Source organism: Cyanistes caeruleus, chromosome 16 (assembly GCF_971803275.1).
Source record: "Cyanistes caeruleus chromosome 16, bCyaCae1.hap1.1, whole genome shotgun sequence".
Taxonomy (NCBI): domain Eukaryota; kingdom Metazoa; phylum Chordata; class Aves; order Passeriformes; family Paridae; genus Cyanistes; species Cyanistes caeruleus.
This window is the reverse complement of record NC_141716.1, coordinates 3,279,432-3,305,509: the sequence shown is the minus strand read 5'-3', so window position 1 is coordinate 3,305,509 and position 26,078 is coordinate 3,279,432. Positions and strand designations below refer to the sequence as shown.

General features: G+C 40.1%; 2 protein-coding genes across 4 annotated transcripts in view; one reads left to right on the top strand and one right to left on the bottom strand.

Annotated features, from left to right (window-relative positions):
• The window catches only part of RAB22A (RAB22A, member RAS oncogene family), a 19,379-nt gene extending 14,955 nt beyond the window's left edge, over positions 1-4,424 (bottom strand). Inside the window, exons 1-2 of the mRNA XM_086852983.1 lie at positions 4,135-4,424; positions 2,193-2,272 (exon numbers count right to left, since the gene is read on the bottom strand). Of these exons, the coding sequence (XP_086709109.1) occupies positions 2,193-2,272; positions 4,135-4,170 (116 nt within the window). The 5' untranslated portion in view covers positions 4,171-4,424. The remainder of the gene's footprint in view (positions 1-2,192; positions 2,273-4,134) is intronic.
• On the top strand, positions 3,744-26,078 carry LOC111938175 (serine/threonine-protein phosphatase 4 regulatory subunit 1-like). 3 transcript variants are annotated; one of them, XM_086852980.1, is made up of 21 exons: positions 4,288-4,513; positions 4,609-4,653; positions 8,484-8,527; positions 9,223-9,355; positions 9,688-9,794; positions 10,393-10,535; positions 11,091-11,237; positions 12,809-12,916; positions 14,036-14,101; positions 14,684-14,842; positions 15,320-15,513; positions 15,853-16,286; positions 16,927-17,159; positions 17,731-17,823; positions 18,319-18,504; positions 18,775-18,936; positions 19,525-19,625; positions 20,692-20,812; positions 21,314-21,448; positions 22,116-22,257; positions 22,956-26,078. In XM_086852980.1, exons 3-21 carry the CDS (start codon positions 8,509-8,511, stop codon positions 23,108-23,110), a joined length of 2,838 nt encoding a protein of 945 aa, XP_086709106.1. In that variant the 5' UTR covers positions 4,288-4,513; positions 4,609-4,653; positions 8,484-8,508; the 3' UTR covers positions 23,111-26,078. The 3 variants fall into 3 exon arrangements, with proteins under 3 accessions (XP_086709105.1, XP_086709107.1, XP_086709106.1); XM_086852979.1 differs by lacking the exon at positions 8,484-8,527 and having other exon boundaries at positions 3,744-4,513; XM_086852981.1 differs by lacking the exons at positions 4,609-4,653; positions 8,484-8,527 and having other exon boundaries at positions 3,744-4,513.

Below are 26,078 nucleotides of genomic sequence, written 5' to 3'. Positions count from 1 at the left end.
CACTTTTGTAACAAATGTAACTGCAGGCCTGGGACTTGTTTCAATGCTATAAGAGGACAATTAGCTAGGTACATTAAAGAAAAGGAAAGAGAGCAGTTACACAATGTTTCAGCTGTTAAGAGGTTACCTCCCTATTCCTTAAGCCCAGATCATGTGCCAAATACTGTGTCAGTCTCCAAAGTTGATTCCCCTTTTAAGAAGCCGAATATAAAGTTGCAACACCCCTAAAAACAAAGAGCCTAATTGCAATGCATCTCAACACCAAAAATTAGCTGACGTGTTTCTGCAATGAATAAAGAAAATCAAAGTGATAGAAGTATCTCTAGTAAAGCACAGCAGATACTTTCACTTCCTTTAAGACTGCTACAAATTATGCATAAAATCGGAATTCTCCCGTCTATATGGAAACAGTTTCCTAAACATAGATTCTCACTGAATTTATCTTACTTGGTGCTATAGACCAAAACATCCCTGTACAGTCAATTTGAACTGAACAGCTGTGTTTCTGTGATTCACATCACAACTAAACCATCCCCAGTGGTACCTGACAAGAGGTTAAATGCTTCTTGAAATTCTTTGACAATTGGGTCAACAAAACCGTCCAAGCTGGAGTTATCCTTGATGACTTTTAGTAGGAATAATGTCTGTTTTCTTACTAAATTTTCCAGCTGCTTCTCCCAGCCAATTAGGTACTATAACTTGTTTGATATTCCTTTTTGATGCTATAAAGAAAGACTAGATATTCTGCAGTACCTAAAGGCATATGCTGGTTAAATGTGCCATCAGTATCCTGAGGGGAGAAAAGTTGCAGAATTCTGACAGAGCTTCTGCAGCTGCCCATATCAGAAACAGAGCAATGAACATTAACAACAAGAGTGTGATTGCTCAGCTGACTCTAAGGGGAATGAAAACAGGACAGGAAACAAGATCATATCTCATGAACTCAAAGACCCAGGAATAAAGTTGAAACATTCTCAGCCTTAGTTTTGCAAGTTGCTCAAAGCTCTTCTAACCCTTACTTTGTCCTTTCCACCTACTAGTCTCAATTAGGAATTAAAAAAAAGGTATATAAAAAAAAGAAAAAAGTAAAGATTAATTTACTTTAAGTTTTCGGACTGTGTATCTTGTTGGAGCTTCACACAATCCCTGCATTTGGGCAAGTTTTGATTCCTTTACACAGCAAATGACCAAAATAACCAGTCCTCAGACCAGTGAATGATTTTGTAAAGGCTGGTAAAAGATAGACTTTCAGTCTGTCACTTCAAGCTACTATAATGTCAGTATTTATACTCAGAAAAAGAAAGGGTTGTAAGAGAAAAGAGAGAGACCATGGAAACCTCAATTTGTCAGAAGGACAGGATGAGACACAGCTGATCTTTATCAGCAGGATCTTTTTTTGGTCGAAGCTGTAGCAGAGCCTGTGTGACACCTGAGACAGGAAATTATAGTGACACCCCCACACACCTCTTGGCATTCAGCAAAGGCTGTCCTCCCATAAGCCAAAAATTGCTTCTGATCAAAGCAGCCCAAAAGACAACTGTTAAGCAAAAAAAAGGCAGCGAAAGAAATAAAAAGATCCAACCACTCCAAGAATCCCTGATGCTTGCCCTTCCTTCTATCCATTCAAAGATTTGAGATCAATAATGTTGCTACTCAGAGGCTCAAGTTTCAAATATCCCCCTTACCCACGAGACCAACAGGAAAAACAGTTTCATCAGTTAGATTTGTGTGTGCCTTGCATACAGATGTGCAACATTTTAACTAATTCATGGTGAGACCTACCTGAATTATGTTAACAATCCTTAAAAGCATAGGAGACTTATAGTACTTGAGTCTTTAAAAAATTGTATTAGAACCCGTGGAGTTGCATAATAATTAGATGTTGAAATGTAAAGGTTGTGCATGAGAAAAGCATGCTGTCCCTTTAGCAGAAGCATCTGTAGTGCAATTTATTCATTGCTAGCTTAGATTAACAATACAAAATGGGTCCAGATCTTACACATAAAAATGGAAGCTGCAGGAGTGCTGAGAACACTCCTACGAGTCCTGAGGTAGCTCACAAGCTTAATTAAGGCTGCAGTCATGTTTATTACCACATTTAGCTGCCACACACGAAGAACTCCCAAGTGATCTATTCAGGTAATCTCATTTTATTCTTGCATAAATCACATTTACTTCATTTAGTTTCTTACCCTATTGTTGGGTTGATGTTGGGATCAAAGCTATCTTCGACAAATCTCCACACAATACTTGATTTGCCCACACCAGTGTCCTAAAAAATAGAAACAGTTGAAAGTGGTATTAGTTACTATGAACAGATGATTCTTTTTGTCCTCAAGTCCTGCAGTACACTGCAGTGAATAACACATTCCTGCAGAGATTCCCAGAAAAGTTGTGAAACACTTCAGGTATTATATTCATTTAGTAGAAAATGAAAGGTCTGTGACAAATTACAGTTTTCTAAACAAAAATGTAAAGTTTTTTTTTTTTTGAAGGACCACAAAAATCTGCATTCTCACTTACTGCTACTCAAACTTTGGGCTTTTTTACAAAGCTATGCACACCTTGCAATGGAAGAACAGTAAGAAAAGACCACTTTTGGTAAAATATGCAGCAATTGAGTATGGCTTGCCAGGATGAAGGACCAGAGGAGCGCATGAAATTATACAAGTGTGACACATGCTTGCAGCCTCTGACTAATGCTGTCCCACCCTGCTTAATGAAAGACTTGAATTTTTTTCTGTGACACACCTGAAACATGTTACTAATGCAACTCTACAGTGCTAAAAATGGTGAAAGAGGAAACATGAAACAAAAATTCTGGATTGCGTATATTTTTGTAGCACTGAATCCGCGGTTAAAAAGCAAAAGATATAGAGAAGTCACATTTAGAAGCGAAATAAACTCTTAGCGGAAAACACTTCTCAGTAGAAGCTGGACATTTCTAATTGTATTTTAATTAAGACGTGTGGAGACAAACTTTTTGCTTTATATTTCTCGAGTCATGAAAACTTTAAAGAATAAACCCCTGAGGAATTGCTTCACTGTAAATGAAGTTTTACATCACTCATGGCTTTTTTTTTTTTTTTTTTTTTTTGAATCTCCTGAATATTGCAGCAGTTTGGATACACTATGTATGATTGTGTTCATCCTGCCAAGCTGTTTTCCTCTCCAGGAAAAGCACATTATCATAGCCCTGTGTTTTATACTGTTTGCAGTCTCATTAATCAGAGCAAATCTTAAAAAGAGAAACACAGATGTGGTTCCTGGCTCGGGGAGTTCAAGTTTTCCTGGGTGCTTATTCTCCTTTTCTTCCATGACAGAAGGTTTCTGAGGCCAGGTGAACATAAACAGTAGTTACCCCAAATACCTTTATAAAACAAAGGATACACAAACACATAATCTTCCCCTCTGAAGGACAATGTGGCCATTTAGAAGTAGAAAACAACTCTGAACAACAGAGGGTTTCAATGCAGGTGGTGACACCTCCACCTGTTCAACCTGGGGCTCTCAAACCAAACCAAGCCAACACGAAGCTTCATACCCTTCAATTTTTAAACTTCTGCTTCACTTCGCTCCGTGTGGAGGAAGCACACACCTCCGTGAAGGAGGAGTCCTTCCACCACCTGCAAGGCTTTCAAGCCTACATATGTTTTTACAATATAAATTCAGGCCACTCCCTCTCTCCCACCAGTTTTCAGGTGCTTCCATTTATTTTGTGAACTCCAAGCCCGACTCAGCCTAGGAGAAAGAGGGAAGCACCTACTGGACGTTTGTGCTTCCTCTCTTATTTTTAAAAGGAGAACAGGGCAGAAAAGGAGCGAGATTGAGCCCTAGCAGACGCCTCCCCCGCCGAGGGGAAGGCGCGTCCGCCCGGTCCCCTCAGAGGGATGGGGCGAGGGCCACCCCGCGCCCGGGGAGAGCTCCCCACGCCCGGCGCCTCTGACAGGGGTTCTCCGGGCTCTGAGAGAAGCTTTCTGCCATCGCCGAAGAGCCCCTCCAGCCTCTGACAGAGCTCTCCGCCATCACCAGAGGCTTCCCGGAGCTCTGACAAGAGGCTCCCCGCCACCACAGAGCCTCTCCAGCCGGCCCCTCATTCCGCTCCCACCCTCCCTCCCGCCGCCTAGCACTTACCCCCAGAAGACAAACTTTCAGCTCCCTTAGAGCCATGGCCGGGCGGGCAGCGCCTTCAGCGAGCGCCTGAGACGCGGCCCAGCACAATCATCGCCGTCCCCGCGGCGGCCGCCCCCCGCCCGCCCCGGTTACCCGCACACCGCGCTCCTCCTCAGGCTGCGCGGACGCGCCGCCATCTTGGGCGGCCGCCGGAGTCCCCGCCCGTGCCCCCCGCTCGCTGCTATCCCCCTTGGGTGCAAAGAGGCCGCTCGACCCCCGGCAGCCGCTGCTCCTTCACCCGGTGGCGTTTCGGGGCTGACCCGGCGGCAGGAAGCACCCGCGGCTCCTCCCTGTGCCCTCCCGCTCCTCCTCCTCGCCCATGTCCATTCCAAGATGGCCGGTAAGTGGGACCGGCGGGCGGGCGGCTCAGCTGGGGCTGCCATCGTCCCTCCGAAACCAACCCCCTGGTATCTCTCTTCTGTTTTTTGTTTGTAGGGATCCCTTTGTATTTTGTGGATTTGCAGGATGACTTAGATGATTGTGAGTAACTGTTTTTTATTTTTCCGCTCCCTGTTCAGGCCCGCGCTCCCACCCCGGGGTCCTCCTGTCGCCCTCTTTCCCTCTCCGCATTTTGACCCCGGTGAGGGCGAGGGGAGGATTTTGAGGCAGTTCTGGCAGGTGAAGGTTCCTAGGGCGCTGGGACCATCCCCGCTGGTTCCAGTGGCCGCTGGGCGCGGTGTAAACAGCAGCTCCGGCAGCGCCCGAGCCTGGGAAAGGCTTACGGGGGGATGAGGGGATCAGCCTCGCTCCTGTTGTCGGTGGGAATTAGAATAATTAGATTGCTCAGGTGCGGTGAAACTTTGCAAAGCTGTAGAGGCTGTGAGGACGCGTGTTCAGCTGCTCCTGCATCCCGGGGATGTGCTGCGAGCGCATCTCGGGATGAAGGGAAGATTGCCGTGTGTGCCCCGGTTGGATCGCACAAACTGGGTGAGTTTGGGTTGAGTACCGTGCCCCGGTCCCAGAGCAAGGAACAGCTCCATCACACAACTCTGTAGTCCAGGACTGTGTTGCAGGGGAGCTGGATACCTGTCAGACCTGAACCAGCCTGGTAAGCGCTGTGATTTCAGGAGTTAAAGCTTTGACGAGCAGTGATGCGAACTTCTGTTGCCTTATAAAGCAGCTCTCTCTGTGGGGTGGTTTCATTGCGTCGGATGTTGGATTGACTTTTCTACTTAAAAAGAAAAATGGTACTTGTATTCGTTTCTTGTGAGAAACTTTATTTGTTTGCCACAAGATATTTATTGTTTGATACTGCTTGGAAATGTGAAACAGGTGGACCCATCCTGCCCACCTTCCCAGCTGAGTGTGAGAAAGCTGATTTAGGAGAAAGGTGTTCCTCGGGAGCACCAGGGGAAATATTGGAATACAACTGGGATCTACGGTCCTTCATTTGGAAGATGTGCAGGGATCGTTTCCTCTGTGGGAGGAGCTGATTCTGTGGAATTCTATTAGTTGTTGTTCTCAGTCTTTGAGATTTCTGCTTTTCCCTAGTAGGTAGCAGCATGTAAATTGTGAGAAGCAGAAACAAATGCGAACTTCATAGTAGTTTTCTTACGGCCTTGGACCATCCCTGGAAGAGTTTGTTTTCCATTAGAGTTCACTCTTTGGCTGTTCTGTTTAGACTGTAGCAGATTAGTCTGCTAAGTTGATTAAGAAGCTTAATGCTTATAAGGCAAAACTCGAGTAAATAAAAATGTGCAGATAAAAACAGTTTTGCCATAAGTGGTAATTCATAAAAGAAGGTAACCGTTTCAGGATGAGCATGTAAATAAATGAACCTTTTAGAGCTTTATTAAAATCCAATTCTGTGACTTAAAGCTATTCTTTGATTAAGTTCATTAATTTGACAATATCTTTAGAATTATGGAATCAAAAGCTGTGTTGTGGTAGAGTTCAGGTGTCCCATGACTGAGATACTGATGTTGTGCTAATGTAGAGGTTAGCAAAGGGTTCAGGATGTGTTTTAGGAAAGCCTCAGTGAAATAAATCACTGGAATTGGAGTCTTACTTGCATAAGTAAATTGGTGAAATAGTGTCATGTACACTGAAGATCAGTTGTGTTGAAAGGGAGTCTAGGGGCTTATTCCAAATGTGGGAAAAAGCTGTAGTAAAATCTAGCTAAATTCAAGTGCATATTAAAACTTGTTTCTAATAAGAGAATGGATTACCTCAAAGAAATAATTAGCTTATTTATGCCCTCTGTGCAATTAATAAGTATTTGAAGACTTTGTTTTTCCTTCTACAAACACCAGGAAGGAAAATAACCTTGAGCTGATGAAACTGTTCTGCTGGGTGCTGGTATTTACTGGTTTGTGCTGTGAAATGTGAATAGTGGCACTGGGTGATTACATTGAATTGCCCCACTAGGTCCTGTGACCCTGAGTTTCTCATAACTCTTAACAGCTTTTGAGCACAGTGAACTCAAGTTCAGCTCTGAATACTGTCACATTTATTTCTGCTTATAGGTGAACAGATTTCAAGCTCACTTGTTTGCTCTAGTTAGAGGGAAAAATACTGAGTATTAGATGTTCCTGGGAAAGAACATTAGATAAGAAATACTAGTTTAGCATTTGTGATTTACTTTATAGTACTTGGTGTATTCTAAAACTTGTGAGTACCCGTGGTGTCCTATTTTATGGAAAAAGAAAACTAAAATTTTTGAGAGAATATAAAATGGATTCTGCCAAGATTATTCCTTACTTATGTGTAGTGAGAGTGTGTGGAAAAAATTTCAGGTATTTAACTCTCAATCCTGAGCATAAGTAACGGTGCTCTGTTTTCTCTCTGCTCTTGGAAGCACTGGTATATGCTTAAGTACTTTAAATGAATAATGGAGCTACTCCATGCAGTAAAATTAAACATGTACATCATGTTTACAAAATTAGTCCCAGGTGTGGTATTGTAGTCAAAGTTAGAACTGGGATTTATTTCACTGTCATTTGAATTGGTAGGAATCCTGAACTATTTGAAGTGAACCAATAGCTTTAATTGTTAGTGTTTCTAATTAGGGACAGGCGGGAAGTAGGTAAAGCTAATGACAAGTATATTGATTTTAATCAGTCTTTCTTTATGTAACAGGTGACTAACCTCAAAAATCAGCTACTGAGTGTCTGGTCTGTGTGGAATTTCAACTATATATGTATTATAATTGCATAGACATAAGGATTGCCAGAGTTTGGGTATGGAGAGTTTGTTGCAACCTCAGAAGGGAAATCTGCAATCCTATAGATGCTGTGCAACTTCCCCTGAGCTGCCAGGGATACAACAAGTTTCCCTTGAAGCAGCAAATCTGGATTGTTCCCTCTTCAGATGCTTTGACTGGGGGCAAGTCCTAGAGCAGATTGATCCCAGACAGACCTGGGCTCTGTAAATTGTTTACACTTGTACAGATAAATGTTTTGAACCTGACAGACCCTTCTGTAAGGAGCAGCCATGTGAAATAATAATGACCAGTGTAGGGGAAATGAGGGTGTCAGTGCAATACGTCATTGTTCTAAAAAGCCAGGAACAATTAGCATCTGTTTCCTATTGTGTGGCTGTGGGTTCACTTGTAGTATCTGTGTGCACATTTGAAATTTCAACATTTAATCTAATCCCACAGTTCTACTTTGTTTGAAATCCATTGAACTTGTTGTGCATGTTGTCTGCAAGAACAGCAGAATTTGGAACTTCTGTAGTATTTTAACTCACCTGGGTTCCTTGGAGACCTTAAACCAATCTGCTTTTTTTTCCCCCCTGAAGACGCAGGTATAGCATTTTTCTCCAAGCATGTACAGATGATTTCCTCTTTTACTGAGCTGTATTTCTGAGAGTGTTTTGACTTGTGCTGAATAATTGGAAAGCAGTTTTACATAGGAAATCTTGGAAAAAACATGAGGCTTGGAACAGAGGGGTTTTTTTAACATATGAAGTGATTTATAATGGGTATTAATGGAGTTTAGACCAAAGCAGTGGCTTATTGTCTTCAGTGGTTGTCACTGTCAGCACATGTGGTGGTTTGTGAGATATTCATGCATGTGAGAAGCTGTGTTGGCAGAATTTGCATTTATTTAAGTGTGATCCCAGTTGCTCTATTTGTGTGAAAGAAGTGTGCCTGGCTCTAGGAGTGCTTGGGACACTTGTAAACCCAGAGCAGCAATATTAACTATTCCTGTGCTACCCTTTCTGTGGAGTTCCTATATCCAGTGCTTAAATAAGAGCATTTATGTGAAAGATTTGTGTTGCAGGCACATTATTTCACTTGGTTGTAGGAGTGAAGGATTAAGATAAGTTTGGCAACAAAGTTCTCCCATTCCCTTTCTTTTTCACAGTCATACCTCCTGCCTGTGGTCCGTAATGGTGACTGTTAGACTTGGTAAGGCAAATTGTAACAGTTGATGTGGTAATATTTGGGTAAAAATCTGAAGCTGTGAATACTAAAAAGGTTCAGAGTTGAGTGGGTTCACACAGAAAAGTCCATAGTTAATAGATGCAGTAGGGAGCTCCCAGCATGTTCCCAAGTACCATGAAATTGAAGTTTTTCCCAAAGTTATCTGTTTGATTTAGGTATGTGGGACCCAGTAACTACAGTGAGAAAAATGCACATTTTTAAATGGAACTTTAAAACAGACATAAGAACTTACTGTTTTAAAGCAATATAGTTTGAAATTTGCTATGATTGTTAAAATTACAGTTTCTTCTAATGGGACTGACTTTCTTTTTGAATGTGTTGGTCAGTTTGTGATGTGCGATTTTGTCAGCTAAGTCCTCTGAACTCTGCATGTGGATCCTTCACTGAAAGGGCAAAGTAAAGTGTGTTTAAAGCCAAGGATTTTGAAAATTTAGTTAAATTTTAAAGCTTGAATTATTTACAAATCTGTAAGTAAGTGTTGCACTCAACTTCATTAGATACAATTTAAGATGATTTTGTAAACTGTTTCCAGTGATGTGCAGTTACTTTTCTTTTAAAGAAATAGCTACTGGTTTCTTGTATTTTATATATAACATCTCTTGCTGACTCGTGGATTTCTTTTTTCTTTTTTTTTGGGGTTACTTTTCATGTCGTTCAAGTTGGCTTTGAAGATTATGGACCAGACTGTGATAGCATGAGGATAACAGCATTCTTGGATATTCCTGGACAGGATAACTTAACTCCACTGGCTCGTCTAGAGAAATATGCCTTCAGTGATAATGTATTTAACAGGTAAGGGCAGAGCAGGCACACTTGCTGGTACCTGAATCTGAGTGCAGTGTGGGTGTTAAAATGTTGCTGTGTCTTTCATTGTTCTCCCAAATACATGCCTGATGTTATTTCTACTTGAATAATTCATAAAACACTTCCATGAAAAGAGATTTTCATTCTTCGTTATCTAAACAAGATCTCTTGATTCCATTTTTGTTTTCTTGGTATGTCAAATGTTCAGAGAAGAGCTTGATCTGTTTTATTTGTGCTATTTACACTTGATAAGTTCCCCTTGCATCCCATCTAAGTGTCATTGGCTGGATATTAAGGCAATAATTGTGTTCACTCCACAGGCAAATTATTGCCAGGGGTCTTCTGGATGTCTTTCGAGATTTCAGCAACAATGAAGAAGACTTTCTGACAGTAATGGAAATAGTGGTCAGGCTCTCTGAAGATGCAGGTTTGAAAGTTTACTTTTGTTTGTTTTTTAATTTACGTAAGTTATTTTATGTAAATTGCAACATAGGAAGTACTGACTTCTGATTTTGAGAAGGCAATGAATGAGCTAAGGAAGTTGAATCATCTAGCAGGAAGATCTGTCAATGAAAACAGATTCATTTTTATCTCTGTTTTTGAAATATTTTGTATGTTAAATGAAGGGCCTATTCTTAGTATAGGGCCTGAAGCAACATTTTTCAGTAAGTTTGTTACATTTGATTTGTTATATCTGGTGTAAGTGGCATGGAGCAGTTGTATGTTTTAATAGTTCTTGTGCATATAATTCAAGGTGACTGGATTTTCCATCTTGTTATCTCATTTAATGGGATTGATTTGGGAACTGATCCCAAGTCTCTGAACTGTGATTATGTATTCAAAGCTACTCTGTTTTATTCAGTTCTCCTTTAAGAATAGGCAATCTCAGTGATGCTTATTTCTATGTTTTGTTTATTTTAATTTTTCTCTGTTGTGAAAACATAAAGAAAAATGCCACTTTTTTTCCTTGAGGTACCTGATCTTCATTTAATATTTACCAATGTACTTGAACTTTTTATTTACAGAGCCAACTGTTCGCACAGAGCTGATGGAACAAATACCTCCTATTGCCATTTTTCTACAAGAAAGTCGACCAAAATTCCCAACAGCATTTTTTGAATACCTTATGCCCATAGTAGTGAGGTACCTCACAGATGTTAACAATCAGGTAGGAAAAACAGACAACAAGAGTTGAATCCTTGGAAAATTCTGTGTGGTTCAGTGAATTTAAGGCATGAGGAAGAGATAAGAAATTCTTGCTTGATATCTGGCTTTTATGTAGTGCTCTCTGATTATTCAGTGTATTGCTCTAGGGAGGTCTGAGTTGGTTTTTTGTTTGTTTGTTTTGTTTTATTTTATTTTGTTTTTAATATTTCCCTCAGCAGATAATAGGAACTTCAGGATTTGCCTGACAGTACATGGACAGAATCTGTTACAGGAGTTATGACTTGCAGATCCTGTCTTCTACTTCATCTTTTGTCTTATTTTTAGAATGTAAAATGTCTTCTAATGATTATGCTAAACTTTAGTATTTAATATTAATTCCTTATGATAATAAAAGTAATAGGTTTTTAATATATTTAAGTAAATAAATACTGGATTTGTTTGGGTTTTTTTTGGCTTGTACCTGTGTGTCCATTCAAAGGATAGAAAATTTTGTGATTCTGGTATCTGTAAATGTTGTTCTTATAGTGACAGACTGGTTTTGTGTGTTTGTTTATAGGTCAGAAAGGCAGGCCAGGAAGCACTGCTGATACTGCTGGAACAAGACCTTGTGGCTCAGAGTGACATTGAAAATAAGGTGTGTCCAATTCTGCTGGACCTCTCTGCTCCTGACAGTGATGATGAGTACAAGGTGGAAGCTGTCAATGTAAGTTGATAACATTAATTTTAATGGTGGTTAAGATGAGGTCCAGGAATAGAGTTGACATTAAATAAAGTAAGCCAAACTTTTTGTGTTTATTCATTAAGATATTTGGATTTTTACTTACTTTACTTTTTAAACAAGTCTTTAATTTTTATTCTGAATTTTTGAAAATACCAGATTTAAAAAGAGAGTATCTTTATACTTCAGGATGCTGGATGATGTCAAAATAGTAGCTGAATAGCTTTAAAATACAACTGGTCCTTGGAAGCCTTTTAAAAAGTTCTTGTTAGGATTGTTACATTCCCCAGAGTGTTCTTTACATTTGCTTTACCAGGTTTCACAGTCATGTTGTAGAAATATGACCTGATCTCAGTTCTGAAGTGTTTTGAAAAAAACATTGCCTGGTGACTTTCAAGAAATCAGTTGACTCCACAAAAAAGTGCTGGTGTGTAATTACATTTCAGCATGGATATCTGACACTTGACCTGTAAAATATTTTACCAGCTAGATTTTCCTCTTCCTTGTTTGGGAGTTGGGAATTGCTTAGGCAATTTTCCAGGATGACATCTGAGCACCAGATGCCTTTTAGGAGTTTGAAAATTTGTAGGAAAGTCCTTGAATGGTCTCTTCCTTAGTTCTTATTTAGCATTCTATTACAAAGGCAAGCATTTATTCCTAGAAAGGAATAAAGCTTATTTTTGTGAAAGTAGAAAGCTTCTATACTTTTTGAAAAATAAAAACAGGAAGATGAGGACTGTAATCTGATGATGTTTGTGTAAGCATTAAACCCCTTGTGCATGAGCCTCTTGCTTTCTCCTCTTGCAAATACAAGAATTACAGCAACTTCTCCCAGAAAGTGGGAGATGAAGGAAACATACAACCCAAAGCAGAAACATGGTTTGTGTTGGTAGTGGAAACTTATGGTTCCTCAGAGAAAGCTGAATTAATGAGCTTGTTACTAACTTCCTTTAATTAGATGCTGTTAACTCCTAGAATTCCTGGGCATCATTCCTGTAAAGTGTGCATTGGCTGACATAAATAACTGATTTTTCTTGCACCCCCATTTTTTGTCTCCTGATGTATGGCAAACTTCAATTTTATTGTGGTATCTGAGCCTACATATCTGTGCATGTTTTTAAGTATCTGAACTGTTAAAGCCCAATGCCTTACTTGCATGCTGAAGCTTGGGCTATTTCTCATATGCTTAAAGAGTGTGGTTTTTATGAGGTCCACTTATGGAACTTTTGTCTTCTCCATAAAAAGTGCCAATGTTTGCCACATTGCAAACACCTTGAAAACAAATCTACTAATAGAAGTCTATTTAACCAGATAAAAAAGACAAGGAATTAAAGGCAGAAATGTTATGTTCTGGCCTAGAATGATTTAAAGTAAAGCTGTGTTTGTGCTTTACATAAAACAGGTGTATGGAAATACAAATAATGTGTAACAGTTTCATCAATTTGATTGTAATCACTATCTTGCTCTCTGAGGTAATTTTCAGGAGGAATATTTGGCTGTGCTTACAAGCTTTATAATTTTCTTCTCCTTACACATGTTCCTTTCCTGATTTTCAGATAATCTGCAAAATGGCTTCTATGTTGAGCAGAACAACAGTTGAGCACATGCTGCTTCCTCGTTTCTGTGAACTGTGCAGTGACGGGAAATTGTTTCAAGTCCGAAAGGTTGGTGTGTGTCCAACCCTAAACCACCTAAAAATGAATTGGTACATTGCTGTTCAAATGCCTTCCTGTATAATTTATAACTTTAGCTGATGAACTTGCAAAGCATCTGGAAGAGAAGTTTTGATTTATTGACATGGTTCTAGTTTCTGTTGTTCAGTAAAGAAACAGATAACAGACTTTGGCCAGTAGGTCGGGTCCAGTAGTTAAATTGGTCTTGTACATTTAATAGTTTTGCATAACCTTTTTTTTTTTAAGTTGCTGTGCTGGGTTATAGGATGGAAGCAACTTCTATAATTTCTAGCATCTTATTTCAAAATTCAAAAGTAATAGACATTTGAGACATCCTTTTTTTAAAAAAAAATCTGTTATTATTGAAAGGAGAAATCCCCAAAGTGTAAGACTTACTTTAATTTGTGTTTGAGTACAAAAGGAAACTTGTAGCACAAGAAGTATTAAAATATTTGGGTAGACTTAGGGGTCATGCTGAGCTTCAGCTTGGTCTGCAACATAAGCTGCACTTGCTGGAATTTGAGCTGCTTTTATTGCCTTCTAAATAAGCACAGAGAATGACTAAAAGGTGTATTAACACAGCTCTATCGTAAATGATTTCAGATTTTGCCAGCATGAAGGGATGTCCCTTTTGCCTTAATTAGAGTTTCTGTAATGGCCTGTAAATGGCACGAACTTGAGACCTTGATTAAACTTTGCTTCAGCAAAGCACTTAAGCCACCTTGAGCCAGGGTAGTGCTGTCAGTACACCTAAGTCCTGACCCTGGTATCATGTTCTGGGCTGCTTTGGGTTTGACAGCTGCTGCTCTAAATGATTTAAACTTTCATGTGGGCTTATTGTCCCTTCTGGTGGTTACTGGAGCAGATGATGCTCCTCATGCAGAAACTTTTATTACTATTGATCCCAAAGGCATGTGGTGTATGGACACTTGCTCCAATGAGTCTTTGTTTGGATGAGTTAATATTACATGATGCAGTTACAGAGCTGAAATTGGAAGAGTCAAAACATGTGCAGTTGTTTGATGGGATAAATAATGCATGGTGGAGTTGATAATCAAACTAATGCCCTTGAAAGAGACACAGTGTTATTAATGACTTTTTATTTCCTAGATTTGTGCAGCTAATTTTGGTGACATTTGTAATGCAGTTGGGCAAGAAGCCACAGAAAGACTGCTGGTATGTAAAAATCAAATCAATTTGCAAGACCTGTATTTCTCAGTTCAGAAAGTTTAATAATGAGTTCCTTTATTGTCTTCCCTATAAATTAAGCAGTGTGCATGCATTTTCTAATTGACTTGGCTAAGGCCTTGATTGCAATTACACAGCAAAACTGGCAATTAAGAGAAATGCAAAGTTCTTGTTTTGCAAAACATGTTTTAAAATGTAATTGACAGCAGATATATATATACACAGTTATATTTTTACATATCTACACACACTGTAGAGTTACCACTTTTATTTTTCCCTGAACTAGATGATCATTCAGTGATCATCAATTCAATTATAATTTTGTAGGCCATTAATAGTTATTTCTATTATTTCTCATTGCAAATAGTTATACACACATTCTTAATGGAGTGAGAAACAGATTGTTTTTTCTAATTAATATAACTAGTGTATGCATTTAACCTGTCCCTGTTCTGTTCTTTACTTATTTTATTCTCTCTTGAGTTTTCATTGTCTCTAGTTTTCAAACAAATACTTTGATATTGCTTTGTTCAGTCTTTAATAAGTTTTGAATTGGCTTATTTTTGGCAGATTCCCAAGTTCTTTGAGCTGTGTTCTGATAGTGTGTGGGGAATGAGGAAGGCCTGTGCTGAGTGCTTTATGGCAGTGTCTTACACCACGTCCCCAGAAGTTCGCAGGAGCAAACTGTCCCCACTTTTCATCAGCCTGATCAGTGACACCTGCAGATGGGTGAGTAACTCCCTCTGGAATTGATGCGTTCTCCCAGGCAGATCCTAAACAAATAATGGGCAAGTTCAGTAGAGCTCTGAAGTGCATTTGCTGAGATCAGAGCTTAATGTGCTAAAAACTAATCTCCTCTAATGAGATAGTCTTATTCCTCTCTTCCTTATCTTTTTCCTCTCTCTCAACAGTTTAGAAGTGTAAATACTCTTCTTAGAAAAGGTTGCTTGTGTTAAGTAGATGAGTTGAGGTACAGATGTCCTTCAAATTTATAACTTCCAAAAGATTTCTGTACAATGATTGTACATACAGGCTTAGGTGTATGACCCTTTGCTTAAGTGTCACTTATTTGGTAATTGGTTACATTTGATATCAAATGAAGTGTTAAGAACCAATTGGTTCTTACTGAAAATTGTACCACATTTAGATTTTTCAACTCTGTGGGAGTTGCATGAAGCCTGACTGTTGCTCTTTACACCATCACAGGTTCGTCAGGCTGCTTTTCAATCTCTTGGCCCATTCATTTCTACCTTTGCAAACCCTTCAAGTGCTGGTCTTTACATTCGAGAAGATGGGACACTGAGTATCCGACCATCAGCACAAGATGTGAATTCAAACTCCTGTCAGCCAAGTGACAATATCACTGTGATGTCTTCCAGTGCAAATGCTGCATTGTCCAGGTAAATCCTGGGAAAGGTGTGTGGTAGTGGAAGGGGTTAAAAGGAAGGTAATTGTTTTTGTTGCTTGTTGAGGCTAAAACTGTTCATTTGAGAATATTTGAGTTCCAGAAAAGGTCTGAAGAGTGAGGTCACACAGTTCAGTGTAACCACATTATTGAAAAATTTACTTTGGCTTCACAGGAGGGCAAAGGGAAAACTGGTGAAATAAAGCATAGTGGTAACACAAATTCTTTCTTTAGAGAGAGGTTTCTGTTGTTGTTGCTGTCTTTTATGAAGCATTTCACTGAAAGCTCTTGTTAAAGAGTACTTAAAGTTTACATTCAATAACTTTGTTTCCAGCTCAGAACAACCAATGGAAATTAAACCGGAATCATCAACTGAGGAGACCTCAGCAGAAGTTCATACAAAGCTCTCTGAGGACCTAAATAAAGATCCACGGGAAGAAAGTTCAGATTGTTGTGCCAGCCCTGGAGAAGAATCCTCTCGCGTGTGTCAGGGTGACAAAGCTGCTGCTGGTGTCACTGAAGCCACGAAGGAGATCAGTTTTCCAGAGCTGAGCTCAAGGCTGCCGTCTGCCGAGGACGTGTTTAACACGTTCCTGTATTGGCGCCCTCCTCTGCCCGACATAAGTCAAGACCTGGAGCTGCTGCAGTTCAAGGCTGAGAAGCACAATGACGCCTGCTCTGTGCCATGTAGTAACTGTGTTGCTAGCAGTGAAATAAAAAAGGTTCTAGAAAGCTTACAGGAGCACATAGATGATCCAGATGTTCAAGGTGAGGCTTTGTGACAGTAAAATTGTGTTTCCTCTGAGCAGGTTTTCTGGCCCTTACAAAACATTTGCCTGCATTTTAATTGGCTTGGTATTCATAGGGTGATGAACCTACCTTGAGTAGTGAATTGTAGTAGAAAGTTATGCAGCAGCTTTTTTCATAAGACCTGAGTTATTTCTAGAGCAGCTGGGAAAATGTTCCTGGCTTCTGTTTGCATGAAAAACAAATTGATCCAACTACAAAAGGGAAAGCAGCTGTGGGTTTAGAGACAGTGCTACCTGTTACAAGCTGAATTAATCTAATAGGGACTGACTGAGAATGGCCCTAATTTCAAGTTCTCTCTCCTTAACCACCTGAAACAGGCTTTTGTTGAAAGCATTGGAAGGATATTGGCCTGACAGTGGGATCTGTTTCATGGACCAGATCAGTCTTGTCATCTATAGTCAGCTCAGTTTCTTGTTACCAAGTCTCTTGAGTGCCCTGTAGTAAAAGGCCTTTTCTTTCCAAGAGTGAATGTTTGCTAATACAGCATTATCTGTGTGGCTCATACTGGGCTATCTTTTATCTTTTCAGATGAGTTAATTACAAGTTTAATGCCTTTAAATGCAGAAAGGAAACTAAATAACCATCTTTTGCTTTACAGCTCAGGTCCAAGTGTTGTCTGCTGCTCTCAGAGCTGCTCAGTTTGATTCTGTTGGTGACTGTGAGACCAAAAAAATGGAAGAAAGTAGTGACAATCTTCAGAACAAAATGATTTTGGATGAAACAGCTATTTCGGATGCTGCCTGCAGCCAGGTGCAGGGGGACACTCTTTCATCCCCTGCCTCCCAGGATGACATCAGTGACCAGTCAAGTACCAGCGTGCTGAAAAGTATGGTAAGTACACATTGTGCTCCATGTTTGAGCTGTGTGGGGTTGTGTAGTCCCTGGCACAACTGACCTACTTTTCACCCAAAGCCTTTGAACATTACCAGACCACAGCGATCATGTTCTGCTTACTCTAATCAAAAAAAGAAAAGCCAGTAAGGGTTATCATTTCTGTTTGCACCCAAATGACCCAGGACTTAGTTTTGCAGTAGTCTTGTACGGTTTTTTTTCTGACTAAATTCTGTGGAATATAAGTTAATTTCAAGAATAAACACTATTTAAAAGTAACCATCCAAAATGTGTATGAATGTTGGGTTTGTGATGTTAGATTGCTTTCTTTAGCAGTAAATGTTAACTACTGCTGCTCTTGTTGCTGCTACAGTCTCTGTTTGCCTCAGTGTGCAACTGTTGTCTTTTTGTACTTGCATAAACACACTGAACAAGGCTCTGCCTGTGCAAGGCTTTGCCTGTGCAGGGCTGTTCTGAATCTGAGCTCCATTGTTCTGCACTGTGATGCTTTGAAATAGCCCAAACAGCACCAAGTATCCTTCATTTCACTACCTGGTACCTCATTTTACAGGACTCGGAGGAGCAACACAGAGGAACCAGTGTATTTTTGAGGAAAGAGCAAGAAAATAATCCACCATTGGAAGATGACAAGTCAAAATTACAGGTGATTAAAATGGCATCTAAAGAATTTAGTGGAGTACTGGATACAGTTCATCTCACCCTTAGATGTGATACCTTCTGTAATGGATCAATTGCGGGAATGTGAGGGAATGCTCCAGAATTCAAGGAGAACCCTGTTTTAAATGAGAAAATTAGGAACATTGTTGCCTTTTTGGTGCCCTAGAGGTGACCTGTGCAACTAAGGTAGGCACTGACTGCCATGTTCTGTCACTGATTTACTCTTTGGCATCAGCAGAGAAGGAATTTTCAGCTTGATTTTCAGGTAGATGCAAGGTGTTGATAAAGCCATAATGAGTGTTCATTGCTGACTGTTATATCCTAATGAGAGGACAAATAACCATTGGAGTCATTGACCCTTGGTGAGGTTAACACACACAAGGGGTGTCTTGTCTCTTGTGTTTTGGTGCTGACTGGTTGGTAGAACTGTAGCAGAGCAGCTGGATTTTCTTTCTGCTCTTAAATTGAAGTTTGTCTGTAGGACATCATCCCTCAGCCTTTACTGGACCAGTACCTGTCCATGACTGACCCTGCTCGGGCCCAGACTGTTGACACTGAGATTGCCAAGCACTGTGCCTACAGCCTGCCCGGGGTGGCCCTGACTCTGGGCAGGCAGAACTGGCACTGCCTCAAGGACACCTATGAGACACTGGCTTCAGATGTACAGGTAAGAAAAGAAAGTTTTGTTACAAAAAACCAGAATTTTCAGGAGGAGATTTTTTTCTTCAGTTTGTACTGTAGTTATAAGATCACATAATTTCATACAGAGGAATAAATGTGCAGTAAAAATATAAAATTCCAAGTTTAAATCAGATACGATTAACACTTTCTGCTAGCCCTGTTTGTCCTGCTGTCTCAATACCTCATGGGGTAGTTCAACAGCTTATTTATTTTAGTCATGGTGCCTCATGTAGTTCCCTTGCTGGCCTGTTTGCAGTGGAAGGTGCGGCGCACTCTGGCTTTCTCCATCCACGAGCTGGCTGTGATCCTGGGGGATCAGTTAACAGCTGCTGATCTGGTGCCAATTTTCAATGGGTTCTTGAAAGACCTGGATGAAGTGCGTATTGGTGTCCTCAAACATCTGTATGACTTTCTGAAGGTAGGAAAACGTAATAAATTTCTCAACGTAACATTTTTTGACTCCATTATATAAAGAGTTTTTGAATGAGCTGTGCATGTCTATCTAATGAATGTTTAGTTTTTTGCAATGCTTCCATTTTGTGTGTGTGCCTCTATTCCTTCTTTTAATGTGCCTCGCTGCTCTTTTCTCTCATATCCCAACAAAATACCAAGCTGAAAACCCTTCGTAAATGTGGTTGTAAATGCTGCTGCCTGTTGTAAACTGGGAAAGTTAACCCAGTAGCAATTTGTGTTTGGGGCTGGGAGAGAAGAGAGCAGATCCTGGTGGGTTGCTGTGGAATACACACAGATCCTCAGCTTTTGGTTACTCACTCTCATGACCACAGATGGTGCTTTGGGTGTTGCTAAAGGGATGACTTTTTGTACTTTGGATGTCACTTCTGTGTGTCCAGGCACTCAGCTGATTGTGCACAGTTTTTAGGAAGCACCTTATCATTGGTCACTTGCTTTCAAGTAGGAAAAGGCACATAGGTGTGAATAGTGACACACCAGAGTACTGCAAATTTAAAGTTTTATCAGGTTTATACCAGTAATGTTTTTCCTTTAGCTACTTCACGCAGACAAAAGGCGAGAGTATCTTTACCAGCTGCAAGAATTTGTGGTGACTGATAACAGCAGGAACTGGAGGTTTCGTTACGAGCTGGCAGAGTATGTAATTTTGTTAACTTCTGATTTTTAACCTGTATTGCTAACTTGGAAATAAGTAATTACATTCAGAAGTTAGCACGTATCAATTAGGAGCTACAATCCTTCTTTAGGAAGGAAAAAGCCACTGTCTGTTAGGGTTGTTTGGGGGGAGTCAAGGGCATTTGGGGTTTTTGGGTTTTTTATTTTTCACAAGTTGTGTTGTAATGTGTGACTGAAACTTAAATGTCTGTGATTTTTCTGAAATGGAGATCTGGTTCACTTGCAGCTGATGAAACATGACAGTCTGATAGATACTATTCAGTGAGAATTTATTAGTTCAAGGCTCCCTTGCAAATATTAATGAAACATGTAAAAACTGATTTTTTTAATGTGTAGGAAAAAAACCAGTTTTTTTTAAAAGTTCATTCTTTTGATACTTCTATAAGACTGGGTATATAAAAAAGGTAGATTAACATCCCACAGTTCTTTTTCTATAAGCCTTGTTGATATCTGAAGCACCATTATAGTCACAGTTAGCAGATAAAGTCTGACCTTTGTGTTCATCGTGTTGCTATGTTTGGGCTGTTGAGGCTTCGTTCTCCCTTTGTAGTTTGGCACAACAAACTCACAGTGGTACAGACGTTACATAGCAGCTCCCTGAGCCCTGGTGGGGAGCTGCCACTGCCTGGGCTCTGTGTGGCTGCTGGTTCTGTGTCTGGAGTCTGTTCTGTGTGGTTCTGACATAGGAATTATTTTCTGAAATGTAGATTTCTATTTACTGAGGTAAATATTCAGTTTTTGCTTTGTAAGAATGTACAGAGTATTGGTTAGAAGCTGAAAAAAGTCTTATCACGCTTCTGTTTGTAGCTTTTGGTTATTCTTTTGGATAATGTTGATACACTGGTACATGTAGCTTGAATCAGTTTCTCTTGGCCTCCCTGATGGATTAAAGCCTCTAACAAGTGAAGAACAAACTGCTTAAGGGCTCTGTAGTAACCCTGGTGCTCCTTCCCCACCTGTAATAGCCAGTGAAGGCAGTAGGCTGGTGCTGCACTTGGTACAGTTAATGATTTCCTTTGTGTTCCAGGCAGCTGATCCTGATCCTGGAGCTCTACAATCCCAATGATGTCTATGACTACTTAAGGCACATTGCACTAACTCTGTGCTCCGATAAAGTTTCTGAAGTTCGGTGGATCTCCTTCAAACTGGTAGGGGATTTAGTTCACTTCCTGGCAGAAGAGCAGGAAAATGGTTCTGGAGAGGGTACCTGAAATCACTGTGTTTTCAGACAAGTAGGGTGAATAGGAATGCTTTGATAAACACAGGACTCAATATGGAAAAAAAGTGAAATGGAAAGTTGATAAAATATTTTGAGTTGTCAGACTGCCACAGATGCTGAAATTTTTCTCTGTGGTTGTATGTGAATGAGAAATCCTTTGAAGTGAATGAAAGACAGTATATGTGATTTGGAAAGCCTTCCGCCAGTTCTGGGGGAAAAAAAACACAACAAAACACAGAACAAGCAACTACTGATCTTTCCTCAAAGTTGGTTTAATTTCTTAGGAAGCCTACAAGCACAGCTGGCTACATTGAATACAGTGTCCCTTGTAGAAATCAAATGAAATGATATATTTTTTAAGTCTAAGGGCTGGATGAAGTTTTATTTTTTCTTTTTGTTCCCCTCCTTTTCCCATTCCTTTGGCTCACAGGTTGTAGCAATACTACAGAAGTTCTATGCAAACAGTGCCAGTGCCCTGGGATTAAATTTCATCAATGAGCTCGTAGTGCGGTTTCGCCACTGCTCCAAGTGGGTCGGGAGACAAGCCTTTGCCTTCATTTGTCAGGTTGGAATGTTCTCTCTGTTTCTATGTGTACATTAAATCTGGGGTTTTGCAGCAATGTGGGCAAAATTAAAATCTGGACTCAGAATTTTTTGGGACACTTTTGATTTGCTCAGAGTCAGTGTGGTCTCAGTGCTGGCATCTGGCTTTTCCGCATCCCTGTCTGGGTCTGTGCTTCCAGCTGCCACAGCTGATCCTTGCACTATCTGGTATCCCAGTGGCAAAGCCAAGACTTAGGTCCCAAATAGAGATATATTTGTTTAATCCTTGGCCATGCTAGGCTAAAGGATCACAAGAGCTCTTCACACCACTAGTGGGTGCTGGATGCCAGGAACTATTTCCCTTTTCATTGCCACCACTCACCCCCTCCAAACCAAAACTGCTTACTTGGGTAGCAGTGAGGAGCAAGGGCTGAATGTTAAAAGGGAAAAGGGTGATAACAAGCAAGAGAGGCAATATTTCCTAAAACATTCTTGAAAGAAATTCATCTGCTCTTCCTGGCCCATCTTTGGCTGAAATTCAAAATGGTGAGACACAGGGTGGGGTGTTCTCCTCCAGGGCTTTTTTAACAGGCCAAATTAAGGACAAAGTGGAAAGCAGTAAAAGGAATGGCAAGTAGTGTATTTTTAACATAAATTTTGCTTTTTTCTGTTGTGTGTTTGTCTCGTAGGCTGTAGTAGAAGAGGAGTGCATGCCTGTGGACCAGTTTGTTGAACACTTACTCCCCAGCCTTCTAAGTCTTGCATCAGATCCTGTGCCAAACGTCAGGGTCCTGCTGGCCAAGGCTCTCAGGCAGACCTTGCTGGAGAAAGGTGTGGTCCTTCATTTCCTTGGGAAGACCCAACACCTCGGGAATGCTGGCTCTCCTCTGCCAGCACAGCTCTTGTAGCTCAGTCGGTGCAAGGCTGTGAAACAGAATCTCTCGCTAGGATTTAAATTCAGATTTGAGAGTACTCGAGTGTCTTTGCAGCCTTGGAACGCGGGATGTTCATCCCGGAAGGGCTGGAGCTGCCTCGGCCGGTGCTGCAGGTGCCGAGCGGCCCCACACGGGGGCAGTGCGGCCCCGCGAACCGCCTTTGGAATCCAGCGTTCCTCTTAAACACCCAGCTAGGTTATTCTGCTGTGTCGCCAATGTAATTTGTGTGCTGCCCTCTGATTGTTCAGAGAAAGAAGCACAGAAATCTCCTACCTTCTTTTCAGAATAAAGTATAGAGAAAGTTTTGGAATGCATTGAACGGTAGCAGCTTCCTGAGTTTCCTGTTGCTCATTGATACATTGCTATTTAGGACTCAGCAAAAAGAGTTTATCTTAGAAGTATATGAGTATCTAATAAGATGAAGCAGTATATTTCTCTTTCTCTGTCAGCTTCCTTAATTTCTGTAAGGAGACTATAAACTGGATAAGCTGCCCCAGATGGTTTTGGCATTCTCTGTATTTCTGCACTGCTTATGCTCTAGGGTTTATTCCTTTGGATTTGATTAAAATTGTCTTTTTTCTTCCCTTATTCCAGCTTATTTTAAAAGTGTTGGCAATCCTCATCTAGAAGCTGCAGAAGAAACCATTCTAGCCCTGCAATCTGATAGAGATCAAGATGTGTCGTTCTTTGCCACCATAAAACTGAAACAGAATAACATGGACAGTATCACCATTGAAAAACAAAACTAAGGGGTTTTTCTGTAGTGAAGGCTGAACAGCAGGACAGTTTTTCACCTTGTTTCTGTTAATGTGAGTAATGAGGACAGATAAGGTGGGTTTTGTTACCTATTTGAGCAGAAAAGGGGGTGTTGAGAAATGTTAGTCTTCATTTCATGACCTTGTTTCATCTACAGCGGTGTATTTGATTCCTGTGAATAATTCCTTCCTTTTGGTTTTCCCTTTGTAAATGGAGATGATAACTCTGACCTCACCTCCACCTTTAGTATTGTCTGTGAAGTCTTACACCACACTCAGTGTTTCAGCATAATTGGAATTTACATTTCATTTTTTAAACAAAATATTTCCGTTAGTACAAGTTTGCTATAAGCTTAAAACAGTTGCTAAATCTTAAAACATAATTATAGCAAACTTTCCTGAAGCTGTTCTTTCCTCACTTTTATTATGATCTTTGTACTGTACCACTTATTGCATTTATTTGAAAAAAAGTGTATATATGTGAATAGTCTTGAATTGTAACAAAAAATTATGAAGAACTTAATTCTGTATCAGTGGGAAAAGCTCAAAAATTATTTCATTTTTGAAAGTAGTTACACTGCTAGAATTAAGCATGGATCATTTTTGTGTGTAATATTTTTCAAAGCACAGAGAGCTCAAGGTTCTTTGTATATTGTGAGGTTTCTATTAATTTGTTCCTTCTGAACTATGCCCTTACAGTGTTAACAGGTCATAATAGCAACATTTCTGACTGCCCTTACAGGTGTTCACAGGTCAGTTTTTGTTGCTGCTGCCTTGCCCTGGAGCAGGTAGAGTGGAGATTTCCTAAGCGAAAAATTCCTTGTTCTGCCCCAGCAAAGGTCACTTGAGTTGAGAGGTTCAATTCTGCGACAGGAGCTGGAGCTGTTCAAGGGTATTACAGAGAGTTACAGGCTTGAGCCTTTGTTTGTTTTACATGCACACCTCATTTAACCAACACCTTGTAACCTGCCCAGTGGTTAAACCCCAAACAGCTTTTCCTAAGAAACAAAGGAGCTCTAAATTCTGCAAAACCTTCAGTGCAGAAATGTTCCAGGGAAAGGTGGTGCCACAGTTTGCTCTGCAGCCTCTGTGGGTTGTAGTGCAAGGTTTGGGGCAAATACCAAGTGAGACATGTAAGGTGAAATGGGATGTCTCCAGTCTGTTGGAACAGGGGCTTGGAAGAAAGAGCAGAATTGTTAGTCAGATTGAGTAACCTCAGAAAAATTGTAAAGCTTATACTTCTGATGAACTCTGTCTTCCGTTGGTTCCCAAATCTGCAATAATGTGGGTCCTGGAAAAAAGAAAAATTTTTTTTTTTTTATTGTGGATTGAAACTTTGTTCTGCTCAAAAACTAATGTTTAAATACTAAAGAAATGGTTTCATGTGATAACAGTTACTTTCTTTCTGAGGGCAGAGTCCTTTCTCCTCAGCAGACCTGTGTAAATACTTGTCCTTATTTCATGTTCCATAGTAAGTAGTTCACATGGGGGAAGGTTTTTACAGAAATACCTGTTTTGGTTTTGTTTGAATGTGGCTTGTCTGCAAGACAGTGAGTAGGTTCCTCAGCTGGGTTCTGTATTTTGGGAGGGCTCACTTTTGTATGAGTTAAGCAGTCATGTATTATAATATGTACAGTATTTGTAACAAATTGTTTTCTTGTAAGATCACAAAATGCTCTTTGGACGTTGCAGGCAGAAATATACCAGTGCTACTGCAGCGAACAGTGTAAACTCTGCAGCATTCTACATTTAATTTTTTACAGTTTTTTTTATAATTTAAAACAAATGCTTCTTCAGTACAGATTTTTTATGATTGCAATTTCTTAAAGAAAAGACACCTCAAGTTAATTTTTTCTAGTTCTAATATCTTTTTCTAATGCTGGCATTATACTGATATTTTCTAACAGTTCAGATTTTCTAAGACCTTTCTGACAAGGTTTCACTTCTGTTTTTTATTATCAGTTCATTAAATTTCTCAGCACTGAACAGATTTTTTTAAGTGTGTGTATATGTAAGTATGTCTGAAATATACTGTATATAAATTAAATACCTTGAACATTAACCCAACCCAGGTTGCTGTTTGTCAGATCACCTTTAGTAGTTACCTTGACTTGCAATAATCCACTGGAAAACACAAGCTTCCATAGGCTTTAGCATGTTTGGTTCATGTTCAGTAGGAGTTTTTAACTAGGATGTGTGTAAAGGGTAAGCCACCAGCTATAAAAGTTCACTAAAAGGTTGAACAAAGTTCTTGTTTTTTAACAATATTTTGGTACCTCTCTGGCTCCTAGATTCAGGTGGATTTTGAATGAGGCGATTTCAGTCAAGCGTTTAAAACCTCCTGTTACAACTCCACAGTTGCATGTCCTAATAGGGGCCAGCGTAGTTCTGGGGTGGGATTTTTGTAGACAATGTGCAGGTCTGTTACCCAGATTTACCCTCTGCAAGTTTGTCTTTTTGGTTTAGTTTTAAACTAGAAATTGTTTCAGCATGACTAAAGGCCGCACTTTACGTCTTGTCCTAGACAAATGTATGCAATGAGTGTGTTCACGTGCAGTTCTCTGGGTTGTTTAAATTATGCAAAAATATGTATTTAAAAAGCCAGGTGGAGCAAAGTTAAGTAGTCCATCCACTTTCACAGCAGCAGAAAGAATATCACTTTTCAGCATGTCTAGTTAAGGAACATGACAGTAACAGTAGTTGGTGCAATATTGCTGGGATGCTGTAGGGAATGATCCAGCACCTGTAATCCAAAGCATGTTGGTCATGTTGCTTAGGTCTGAGCCTCACTGGTGGCCTTGGTGGGATGAGCACGTGGCAGCTGTGTCAGTACACGGTGGTGTTTAGAGCCCAGTTAAGTGGGGACACTCTGGAAGTGTCATTCATTTGTCAGAATAAAGAATCTATGTAACTTTCTATTTGTATTTATCTCAATAAATCCTGTGACTGTTTTATAAACCAA